Consider the following 13,187-nt stretch of genomic DNA (forward strand, 5'->3'; position numbering starts at 1 on the left):
TGTGTGGCGGACAATTTCAAAGTCTACAGATGACTCTTAAACTTGGAACAGTTGTAAGTTGTAAGGACAGTGTGGAACTCCAAAATGAGTGCATTTGTGGATTGGGCATGTAAGTGAAAGATGAGTTTCAGTGTGAGGTAATGCACTTTGGTTGAAAGAATACTGAAAGACAATACAAAATAGGGGGTTCAATTCTAAGAAGGGTACAGGATCAAAAGAATCTGGGTATACGTGTGCAGGCAGTATTGAAGGTGGCAGGACAGGTAGGGCATACGATGTCCTCAGCTTTATTAATAGGGACACAGAGTATGTGAATAAGGAGGTGATATTAGATACTTATTAGCTTTCAGCTTGAGTATTGTGTATAAACTGCAAGCATGGGCAAGATGTGAATGCATTGGACAGGCTGCAGAAGCATTTTACAAGAATAGCTCCAGGAATGAGAACCATGTATTCTGAGAAGAGATTTAAGAAGTTGGGATGGATCCCTTGGAGAAAAGAAAGTCTGAAAGGAGAATTCAAAGAGGTTTTCAAAGTCATGAGTACCTGGATGGAGTAGATTGGGAGAAGCTGTTCCTGCTCATAAAAGGCACAAGAACAAAGGGCATAGATTTAGAATGATGTGCAAACAAAGCAAGGGTGATGTGAAAGAGAGTTGTTATGGAATGCACAGCCTGGCAACATAGTGAAATCAGGTTCAATTGAAGCGTTCAACAGGGCACTGGATGATTGTTTAGATAGAAAGATATGGGAGGATAAAGCAGGAGATTGGCACTGAGTAATGCACTTGTTTGAAGACCATATACATGCATAATGGGCCAAAAGGCTTCCTCCTACACTGCAATGATTCTGTGATTTTGTTCCACATATGATGCAGAGTTTTCAAACATTGTTTAGTTTGACCAAAACTGGAAAGAGCTTGCTTGTCTCATGAAATCACATTGATGAATTGGTACGAGGGACCAGTTTCAATTGAATAGGACAAAAGCATGTTTTGAAATCTGTGCTTTTAATTCAGAAATTAAACGTAAGGTAAATAGTGTAAAACCAAAGTCACAGCATTGGATAAGCAAGCGCGTGTTGTGATATTACCTTTGACATCAAGAAATATATTGTTATCAAAGTTGGCCCACAATGTATTGACATTTATTTACGAAAAGTTAATGCCTTAAGCTGAACACTGATTAGAGCTGGCTTACAAAGATGTATCAAATCTCTTGTATTCTCACTTCTGACATTCACAGTAGATACAAATTTCAAAACTCCACTGTTCCCCTAAATTACCTATCACATCTGTTCCTCATTGTGACAGTGCTGCATGTATATAGCTTCTTCCTATTCCTTTAAGTGTGATGTCCAGCTGGACTAGACACTGTGGATATAGAAACTGCAAAATAAATACATTATGGTCTAAAATAATGGTGATTGGCACACATTACAGCAACAGTTTGGGAGAGCAGTGGCCTAGTGGTATTGTCACTAGGAAAGTAATCCAGAACCCCAGACTAGTGTTCTAGGAACCATGTTTCGAAACCCACCACAGCAGATGGTGAAATTTGAATTCAATAAAAATATGGAATTAAAATACCATGTCACCATCATGTATTGCTGTAAAAATCCATCTTATTCAGTAATGTCCTTGAGGTAAGGAAATCTGCCATCCCTACCTGGTCTGGTCTCTATGTAGCCCCAGAACGACAGCAATGTAGTTGACTCTTAACTGCCCTCTGAAGCGAGATGAGCAAGCCACTCGGTAAATCCAAGATAACAAGGTGTAGAGCTTCAGGTCAAAAAAAATCAGCTTTCCTGCTCCTCTGCTGCTGCTTGGCCTGCTGTGTTCATCCAGCTCTACACCTTGTTATCTCAGATTCTCCAGCATCTGCAGTTCCTACTATCTCAGTAAATCCAAGGTTGTCTAAGGACATACAACAAATGCTTGCACAGCCTCTGAAGTCCACATTCTGCAATTGAAAAAAAATTGCATTTGTATGGCTTATTATGTATGTAGAACATCCTGAAGGACACCAAATTAATAATCACTGAGACTTGGAAGAAAGTACTACAGGTGTAGTGTCGCAATACTGGCAACACTGGGAATCAAATGATGCTGGATTTTAGATTTCAAAGGCTTTTGGTTAGGTGGGACTGCTTGAAACACTTACAGCCTGGGAAAATACAGGCACCAGATAACCGTAACTGCCTACATTTGCAAGAAGTAGATTTTGAGAAAACCCTTGGAAGAGTTAGCCAAAATAATTTAACCCATGACCACTCCCAGGGCAGTTGAAGGATTGGGAGTTGCAAAGCAGGGTTTTGAGAACTGAAGATTATCAGATTGGAGTAGTTTTACACTGTTAGAGGAGGAAATCATGTAGAAATTTAAAATTTGGAGTCAGGAGACAAGAGAGATCAGCAAGGGCAATAGTAATATTGCCAGTATGCAGAAGATAGTTTGACAGCCATTAGCATGTTCTGAGAAAAAGTGGCAACTTACCGTGATGGTGAAAGTGAACTGGAGGTAAACGTAGGCTGTCTTGGTGAACGTGGATTCTTTAGCATTGAGAGTTAAGTCAATTGAGAGAATACAGGAGTAAGTGGATTTGATCTATAGCTCATCAGTTGTTTCTGTTAGGTTGCTGAGTATGTTCCCTGATATTTTGCCTTTATATACTCTATTAAGAGTACTTTTTTTATACTTCTGACCTAATTACTCTTGATCTATGTATTTATAATTAAAGTACTTAATGCTGCTTTGTGCTGCCAATTAATGTTAAATTCATATTTTGCATGCCTTGTCACCAGGAACAACATCAAGCTCTGTTTTATCAGATAATGCAGCAACAACATCACCAAAACCACCATCATCAACAGCATGAGCTACAACAGCTGCAGATCACTGGAACAGCACCAATCTCTATAAATAACCTACTGGCAAATGCCCAAACTCAACCACTTTACTCAGCCCCTCCCAACCCTTTCATATCCATTCACAATGAAACTTGCACACCAAAAGTTGCAGTAAGTGTCATAGCCTATAACAGTATACCAATAGCTTGTAATAGGTGATATTTTATTCTGTTGCTTTTGGATATATAATTGAATTGTATTTCCAAGCTGCTGAAATTAAACATAAATTTAAATTCTTTAATTAGACTTGTTTAAAACATATGTTCATATCCAAATCTCTTTATTTGGTTTGAATGGTGTGAGCTGTTCTCTTAGAAATTTGTTTTTGTTAACTCAAATAATATTTTTGCAATACAATGATTACATTTTAAACTAAACATTTTAAAATCATGGTCTATTTGAAAGAAGTAAAGGAATTTAGGAAATGGAGGTGAGACACTGTACAAACCAATTATACACATGGAAAAATTTTAATACTGTACCTTTTCCTTTCTCTTCAGAGACTCAGTGACAAAGGAAGTCATGTTACACAGGAAAAAAGTTGACACAGGATTTTTAAATTCCAGAATGTTTCTGTCCCATTGTCACAGCAGTTTAACCAACTACAGTGGGTGAATCTTACTCACATGTGGTTGGAGGAGCTTAAAGGGAAGTGGCAAATACACTGAAAATTGTCATATACCAGAGATAGCCCAAATAACTTTGATAAGATGTTCCTACATCACAACATTTGGTTTACTGGTCTATCAGATTGATTGCACTAATATGAAATTTAAGAGACATTGGACGTGGAGCAATCCGAAAATGAACTACTTTTCAGCTTCATTGGTAAAACTTGAATCATTCAGTTTTGTGCTTGTCTTGAAATGTTTTGATGGAAGTAAAATTATGATTTTTAAGTAAAATTTAGATATCTTTTAAATTAAAATGCAAGTTACATTGCAAAAAATTATACCTGGTTCTGCAGCTGTGACAGGCAGGACTTGAGATATGCATCACCTGAGTGCTACATTGCATGCATTCTGTATTGTATCCTGTTCCTTTGCTGTGAATGTGGTATGCTTCTTGGATCACTGCTGGCAAAGCTATTCAGTTGTGGTGCAATAGGCTTCTGCGATTTCTTTGGTTGCTGGGGTACAAGATCAATCTATAAAGTGGAAGAAATGGATTAGCCTGCTGCTGGGAAAGATTCCTTTGAGGGATGTGTTGGCTGTCCGCCTAACCAAGTGCCTGTTGCTAGGTCCATTGTGAAACAGCTCTGGACAGCTGAGTATGCACTCAATTACAATTCCTGTCAGAGCAGCAGGAATTTCCAGTAGTACATCGTCTTCCTTCTTGGAAGGAATTCCCAGCTCTCTACATGGCTGAACCAGTTTGAACAGTTAGTAGTCTGACCCCCTCCACCTATCCAATTGTAAGAGTATTTCAAGTAATGATAAATTTTAAGGTTGAATGTTGCACAGTTTGTACTTCATCTGTAAATATGCTTCGGTAAAATTGAGTAATAGTGGGGAAAAATGAAATATAAAGCCTAAATATTTTGGTTTGTAATATTTCTAATTAACAGTTGCGCTGTTGACTGGAAGAGTATTGTTTTCTTAATTTATTTTTATACATGCAAGGGAATTTTAGAAAAACATTAAGACCAACTGGATTTTGTAGATAATTACAAAGAAAAGTCAGTGTGGTTAATTTTAGATTTTTATTTCAACCCACTGGTTGTTCTGTATCAAACTTTGTACAGATTTTGAAGATATTTGCTGTAGTGTTTATTTTATTTAGTTGTAAAATATCAAATGTATTAAAGAATGGTATAAAACTCTCAGCAATGATCGTTAGTAATGTTTGTACTTGGGCATGACTGGTCTGCTAATGATCGAGGCTAAAGCAGTGACTACAATTTCGGAGTTGCAGAAAATGTACCCGATGTTAATGATTTCTCTTACAGCCATCTGTGGCCTACAACAAAACTAGCTGCTGTTTATTTGTTGCGTAAATAATAGTGTTTTGTATGAATAATTTTCCTAACTGTTTTTGGATTCCAAAAAAAAATTTAAGACTTGCGTTTTAAGTTTTTGTAAGTTCAGCCTTATTGCTGCCCTGTTGCACATGAAAAATTAAATTCTGAAGTTTTTTTTTACAAAAAACTTCATTATTTTGCACATCACATCTCAGTGACTGAATGATGCTTTCATTATCAATATACAAACCTGATTTACAACAATTTAACAAAGTATGAAAAATGAAATCAATATGACCTATCATTTCTTTCTTCTGTATGCCATTTATTTTATTCCATTCAGTAAATATTATACAGAGATGCATTACATGTTTCCTCCCAGAGTTTAAAATCCTTAACTGGAAAACATTCTTGCTTTACACCTTTCTGTGCAGACTTATCTTCTGTTTCAAGTTCACAGATTGAGATCGGTCCTTGCTATGAATTTCACCTCCTATGAGGAACTGTTGAAGGCTGGATGTCTTAACTTTCCATGAATTTTAAATGGATCTTGCATTTGCTGATGATTTGATCCGTGACTTCAAGTGTGTCTCATTCAAGTACAATCTTCACAGTTCACAAAATTTACTCTAGGTTTTGAATTCCAACCCATCATGACAACCGGAGGGGAGTTCTGTTCAGGGATTTCATCTAAACAAAACTAGTGAGTTAATGCATTTTATTGTTGCCAATAGCCAGTGCTTAGTCCTGCTTACCTGAAACTGATGATGCTGACCACAGAAAACTACTCACCATTACAACAATCCTTCCTGAGTCGGAGATAGTTTGAACTGCTGATGCTGGAGTCAGATATAACACAGCAGGCCAAGCGGCATCAGTGGAACAGGAAAGTTGTCATTTCGGGTCGAGACCCTTCTTCAGAAATGGGGGAGGGGGAAGGCACCTCAGAAATAAATAGAGAGGACGGGTTGGGGTTGGGGCTGCAGAAGGTAGGTGGGATGGTTTCCCCCTCATTCCCACCCCCAACAAAAACAAAGACAGAATTCCCCCTTGTCCTCACATCCCCCTACTAACCTCCATATCCAATGTATCATTTTCCGCCACTTCCGCCACCTACAATCCGACCCCACAACCAAAGGTATATTTCCTTCCCCACCCCTATCTGCCTTTTATAGATCCGCGCTCTCTGCGACTACCTTGTCGACCCCAGCACCTTTCCCTCCCACTCTCTGGGTGACATGTCCATCCTGAACCTCCTCCAGTGTCATAATGACACCATCCGGAAATTGGAGGAGCAGCACCTCTTTTCCACCTTTGGAGCCTACAGCACGATGGCCTAAATGTGTACTTGACCAGTTTCAAAATCTCCCCACCCTCAGTTTCATCCCTGCCTATCATCTCTCTCTCCTATCTGCTCCTCTCACCTCACTGACCTATCCCTCCCACTTCCTACCTGCATTCACCTATCACCATCCCACCTACCTTCTCCAGCGCCACCGTTCCCCTATTTATTTCTGAGCTCCCTTACCCCATCCCCCTTTCTGAAGAAGGATACCGACCCAATACATCAACTCTCCCATTCCTCTGATACTGCCTGGCCTCCTTAATGAGTTGTCTTTCTTTAAAATAAGTAATCATTAAAAGAAGTTACCAGCCTAGCGATCTTATAGTGCCAACACCAAGTGAATTTAAATTGGCACATTAACTCTGCCTTCCACTATTTTGAAGTCCCGAATCATCAAACTGTGTAGTTCATGAATCTTAATTTGAGCAAATAAACCCTAACTTTCCAAAACAAACTACTGAACCAATTCCTTAGTCAAATCCAAGTCCAGTCCACAGTCCATTTCAAAGTTTTGGGTCAATTCACTTTACGTGATATCAAGAAACGTTTGGAGACACTGGATACTGCAAAGGCTACGGCCCTGATAACATTCCAGCAATATTACTGAAGACTTGTGCTCCAGAAGTTGCCACTCCCCTTGCCAAGCTGTTCCAACGCAGTTTACAACACTGGTATCTACCTGACAATGTAAAAAAGTTGTCCTAAATATGTCCTGCACACTAAAAGCAGGACAAATTCAACACGGCCAATTACTGCTACATCAGTATACTCTCGATCATCAGTAAAGTGATGGAAGGTGTCATCAACAGTGCTATCAAACAGCACCCACTCAGTGACGCCCAGTTTGGGTTCTGCCAGGGCCACTCAGCTCCTGATCTCATTACAGCCTTGGTTCAAACATGGACAAAACAGCTGAATTCCAGAAGTGAGGTGAGAGTGACAGCCCTTGATATCAAGGAGCACTAGCAAAACTGGAATCAATGGGTATCAGGGGGGCAAAGACTCCAGTGATTGGAGTCATACCTGACACATAGGAAGACTGTCATGGTTGTGGGAAGACAATCATCTCAGCTCCAGGATATCTCTGCAGGGTGTCCTCAGCCTAGTGTCCTAGGCCCAACCATCTTCAGCTGCTTTATCAATGACCTTCCCTCCATTATAAGGTCAGAAGTGGGGATGTTTGCCAATGATTGCACAATGTTCAGCCCCATTCGTGACTCCTCAGATACTGAAGCAGTCCATGTTCACATCAACAAGATCTGGACAATATCCAGGCTTGGGCTAACAAGTGGCAAGTGACATTCACGCCACACAAATGCCAGGCTAAGATCACCACCAACGAAAGACAATCTAACCACCGCCGCTTGACATTCAATGGTGTTACCATTACTGAATCCCTCACTATCAACATCCTGGGAGTTACCATTGACCAGAAACTCAACTGGACTCACCATATAAACACTGGCTACCGGAGCAGGTCAGAAGCTAGGAATACTGCGGCAAGTAACTCACCTCCTGACTTCTCAAAGCCTGTCCACCATCTACAAGGCACAAGTCAGGAGAGAGATGGAATACTCCCTACTTGCCTGGATGAGTGAGCCCCAACAACACTCAATATTGACACCATTCAGGGCAAAGCAGCCCGCTTGATTGGCAGTACATCCACTCCCTCCTCCACCAACGCTCAGTAGCAGCAGTGTGTACTATCTACAAGATGCACTGCAGAAATTCAGCAAAGATTCTCAGACAGCACCTTCCAAACCCACAGCCACTTCCATCTAGAAGGGCATCAGACAGATGGGAACACCACCACCTCCAAGCCACTCACCATCCTGACTTGGAAATATAATGCTGTTCCTTTGCTGTTGCCGCATCAAAATCCTGGAACTCCCTCCCTAAGAGCATGTGGGTCAAACCAGAGCAGGTGGACTGCAGTGGTTCAAAAAGGCAGCTTACCACCACCTTCTCAAGGGCAACTAGGGATGGGCAAGAAATGCTGGCCCAGCTGGCAATGCCCACATCCCACAAATGAATAGAAAAAAAAAGTTGTACTATTTTGAAGCAAAAGTCAACGTGTTAGTGACATTGGTTAGGAAACAGCAGCTATGGTTTCACATTCAGCTTGTTCTCAAGTCTTTGAAATAATATTCGACCAAGTTTGAATTCCATGTGCAAGATGTTAAAAAAAATTAGTGCTTTAGCTCAAACTTTAACTTATCATCATAGAATCTCTACAGTGTGGAAGCAGGCCTTTTAGCTCATACAGTCCATACTGAACATCCAAACAGCAACCTACTCAGTCCCACCCTTCTATCCTATCCCTGTAACACTGCATTTTCCAGGGATAATCTACCTGGCCTGCACATCCCTGGACCCTTTAGGCAATTATAGCAAGGCTATTCCACCTTACTTGCACATCTTTAGACTATGTGAGGAAACCAGAGCACCCAGAGGTAACCCATGCCGACACTGAGAGAACTTGCAAACTCCACACAATTGCCCGAAACTAGAAGCAAACAGGTCCCTGACACTATAAGGTGTCGTGATAACCACTGAGCCACTGTGTTGTCCAATGGAATTTAATTCAACTGTTTCACTTGTATTCTTTGAATTAAAAACAGCTAATTCTCTTTTCCATAAAAGAATGAATTTTTGTTCTTGATAACAAGGTGTGGAGCTGGATGAACACATCAGGACAAGCAGCATCATAGGAGCAGGAAGGCTGATGTCAGCCTTCCTGCTGGCCTGCTGTGTTCGGCCAGCTCTACACTTTGTTATGTCGGATTCTCCAGCATCTGCAGTCCCTATTATCTCTGATAGAATTTTTGTTCTTGTTCATAGGATATGAGCATCACTAGCAAAGCTAGTATTTTTTTCACCAATCCCTCATTTATGAAAGAATTGTTAAGTTAACCTCTTCAACAACTGTAGTCCTTGTGATAGAGACCCATAGCGCTGTTCAGAAGGGAATTCCAAAATTTGAAGTAGTGATATAGTTCCCAACTTAATATTAGCAGCAATGACACAAAATAATTTTGTTGTATCATTTAAAGAACATGATTGTAAGTGGTCATGAAAATCACTATAGATGAAAGCCATTATTTCTTTTTAGGATGGTGTTTGGCTTGGAAATCCTCGGCCGAGATGATTTTTCCACTGATTCGTATTGACTTCAATTCTGTTGCCAAACTCTTGTCAAATGCTGCTTTGATGACAAGGATAGTTTACTTTCCACATATGTCTTGAATGCAGTTCTTTTTGTTCATGTTTGGACCGAGGCTGTAACGATGTCTTAAGCTAAGAGTCCTCAAATAAAACCAAAACTGAGCATTGATAAATAGGTTCAGATATAGTAAGAACTGCAGATGCTGGAGTCAGAGATAACACAGAGTGTGGAGCTGGTGGAAAGCAGCAGGCCAGGTAGATTCAGAGGAGTAGGCAAGTTGGCGTTTCAGTTTGGGTCCCTTCTTCAGAAATTTCTGATGCTGCCTGGCCTGCTGTGTTCCTCCAGCTCCACATTATTCATAAACGGGTTATTACAGAGTTTACTGCAACTTTATTGCACTTAGGTATATTGATTGGATAATTGCCTAAATTGAATTTGTCCCTTTTTGGTTGTCAAGTGGCAATATTTTGGCTGTACTGGAACTGTTACACAAGAAATATGACTACTCAAGTGTGAAGCTGGATGAACACAGCAAGTCAAGCAACATCAGAGGAGCAGGAAAGTTTGACGTTTCGGGTCCCGAAAGGTCAAACTTTCCTGCTCCTCTGATGCTGCTTGCCCTGCTGTGTTCATCCAGCTTCACACCGTGTTATCTCAGATTCTCCAGCATCGGCAGTTCCTACTATCTCTGACTACTCAGGTGTTCAGTTTTACAGCCAGAAAACATGCCAGGGCCTGTAGCTTTCCTGTCAAGTGTATCATCCACTTGGCATCAGTGGCTGAAGATGACTGCAAATGCTTCAGCCTTGTATGTTGCACTGATATGTAGAAATTCCCAATTTTGAAGCTATGAATAAAAGCAAAATACTGTTTTTATTTCATATTTGCAACTTTTAAAAAAACTGGAGGATCTCAGCAGGTCTGGCAGCATGTGTGTAGGGAAAAACAGAATTAAAATTTGAAGTAAGTCCTGTATGACATTATCCCTGGTTTTCTCTCCACAGATGCTGCCAGATAGCTGAATTACTGCAGTGTTTTATTTTTATTATTATTGAGGATATGAATATTTCTGGAGCCTCTTCTATTCAGGTTAATTGTCCATCACCTTTCATGACTGAGAGGCAAGACTTGAAAGCTTTTATGTGATGGTTCGCTTAGCATTGTTTATCACGTGATTTCTACTGTTTAGTATTTCTTGCCATTCCGTGTTACGGTTTCTCACAGTTGGAGATGTGTGGATTCTGGATACAAATCCTTGCTTTTCAAATCTCTTAAAGGGCGACTTGGCAAGTATGGCTGACAACTCTTAGCTTAATATCCTTGGAATTGGGTGTTAGAAAGTAGAAATAGATCCCATCAGGCTGTATGCTGTGCCATTTCTATCACAATAGGGTTTAATTACCAGCAGGTCCAAATATGTTTCTATAGACTTTGATATTTCATTACTTATATCACAAATTTCTACTTTAGATATTTTTACTGCAGGGTTGTCAGTGAACAAGAAATGTAATGCTCTTCTATTCTATGGTCACATGTTAATAGTTTTAACTGATTATATTTTGTTCAACATGCTGCATCTGTTAGGGAAAATGTATTTTTTCAGCAACATTGTATTGGAACTTAAGAATAATAAGTCTAATGTCCAAGTTTTTTCTATTCTCATTAGATTTAGATTCAGGTTAGATACAGCCAAGGCCAGATGAATAGAAATAAAATCCTAATAACCTAGTTTGTGTTATCCATTGGCCTTGCTTACTGTGATTGCTGAAACTTCACATTAAGAAAGTATGCCATTAAAGCTATTTCAGTAGAATCTTGATGCTATTCAGCTATTTTTATATCATAATAAAAACCAAACATGTTGCAAATACAGTCACATATTTGTGTGTCAGTCTTTAGTTAATTACAGTAAAAATGTAGCGATGTCTTTGCAGCAGCTGTGTATTCTCAATATTTCTGTTTCAGTTCAGATTTTGTTTTTATTATATTGCTTTCATAATGGAAATTGTTCAAATTCTGCTGTCTTCTCCTGGCAGCATGAAACACAAGTTAACAATTCTATTGTGGGGGGCCAGAGCCAGTGTAAGCAATAAGACCAAGCTCATCATCTTTTAGAATCAGAGCTAAGAAATTGGCAATATACAAGTTATTTTAAACACAACCATTCTTAACTAGATTTGTGTCAAGGCAAAAAGGACCAAGAGGTCCAATATAGTGAGTTCTTTGTTACTGCACTAAATAGTATTTATCATACCTTGCCCAGTTAAATGATTGAATTATTTGATCTTGGTATATCCTGCTGTTATAATTTTTTTAAAAATGCTCTGAATATCTTTGTCAGAGAAATTAACATTATGAACAGTACAGATCACAGGATTAGTCAATGATGCCTTCTGGTTCTGTTTATCTGATTATTATTGTGAATAACTCCTTTTATTTCTCACTAACCAATTACTCATCCAGTTCACAGAAGCTTGCTCCATGTGTGTGTAGTACCTACAATCCCTTCAATTATGCTAATTGAAGAGTTTCATTTTAAACTACATCTCCATTCTTTAAAGTTTCTTGTACTTAGAAAACAAAATCAGTTCATGAGGCAAATAGGTGGAATCCCCATAGGGTATTTATAATCCAATATTGTAATTTTAGCATAAATCAGAGAAGACTTTTCTGATGAAGGATCTAGGCCCGAAACGTCAGCTTTTGTGCTCCTGAGATGCTGCTTGGCCTGCTGTGTTCATCCAGCTCCACACTTTGTTCTCTTGGATTCTCCAGCATCTGCAGTTCCCATTATCTCTGAGAGATCAAAGAGGCGGGGCTGGAGCCAGCAAAGGTGAATGTTGGTGAGGAGAAAATGTCATCCAACAACATGTCCATCCTGGGCCTCCTGCATTGCCACAACGACGCCACCCGAAAGCTGCAGGAACAGCATCTCATATTCCACTTAGGAACCCTGCAGTCCAAGGATATCAACGTGGATTTCACAAGCTTCAAATACTCCCCTCCCCCGACCACATCCTAAAACCAGCCCAGCTCGTCCCTGCCTCCCTAACCTGTCCTTCCTTCCACCCCACCTCCTACCCACCAACCTCATCCCACCTCCTTGACCTGTCCATCTTCAATGGACCGACCTATCCCCTCCCTAACTCACCAACATTTACCTTCATTGGCTCCATCATGCCTCTCTGACCTGTCTATTTCCTCTCCACCTATCTTCTCCTCTATCCATCTACTATCCGCCTCCCCGTCTCTTCCTATTTATTTCAGAATCCCCTTCCCCTCCCCCATTTCTGAAGAAGGGTCTCAAGCCGAAACATCAGCTTTCCTGCTCCTCTGATGGTGCTTGGCCTCCTGTGTTCATCCAGCTCTAAACGGTAGTTCACCCTTCCTTTGGGGTTTCTGATAAACACCTGGCAAAGTTACTGATGGAGATAAGGGCACCTCCACGGTTGTAGTAACTTGGATTTTAACTGTAACAATTTAGATTGCTTCCTTATTTTTACCATTATTGGATTGATCTTTGGTGGTTCAATTCTGGCTGATGCATATTTCCCAGTGTCTGTCAATAACTTCCTTCAGTTATTTTTATATTAATTGATGCCTTGCAGATTCAAATTGCTTCAGTTTTATTAGGTCACTTGGTTCTACAGACTATTGCACTAGTCAGACATAACCTATCAACCATGTTTAACTGTGTTTATGTGCATTGAGGTGCCAGGCTTGGCTTAGTGACAGCACTGACATTCATACTGAGACAAAAGAGGACAGGTTGAAGTGTCACTCCAGACTGCATGTGATCAGGATTGTAT

The 13,187-nt window shown here is 40.1% G+C and overlaps 1 protein-coding gene across 12 annotated transcripts in view; it reads left to right on the top strand.

Annotated features, from left to right (window-relative positions):
* Window positions 1–4,980, top strand: part of mllt10 (MLLT10 histone lysine methyltransferase DOT1L cofactor) — a 647,928-nt gene extending 642,948 nt beyond the window's left edge. For 4 of the 12 annotated variants that reach the window (XM_059638794.1, XM_059638813.1, XM_059638807.1 and 1 more), the window contains 2 exons: window positions 2,803–3,018; window positions 3,408–4,980. In XM_059638794.1, coding sequence (XP_059494777.1) covers window positions 2,803–3,018; window positions 3,408–3,452 — 261 coding nt within the window. In that variant the 3' untranslated portion in view covers window positions 3,453–4,980. Of the gene's footprint in view, window positions 1–2,802; window positions 3,019–3,407 lie in introns of those variants that run through there. The other 8 variants (XM_059638803.1, XM_059638805.1, XM_059638814.1 and 5 more) reach the window with 4 other exon arrangements.
* The last annotated feature ends 8,207 nt before the right edge of the window (window positions 4,981–13,187 follow it).

This window comes from Stegostoma tigrinum, chromosome 2 (genome assembly GCF_030684315.1).
Source record: "Stegostoma tigrinum isolate sSteTig4 chromosome 2, sSteTig4.hap1, whole genome shotgun sequence".
Classification (NCBI taxonomy): Eukaryota; Metazoa; Chordata; class Chondrichthyes; order Orectolobiformes; family Stegostomatidae; genus Stegostoma; species Stegostoma tigrinum.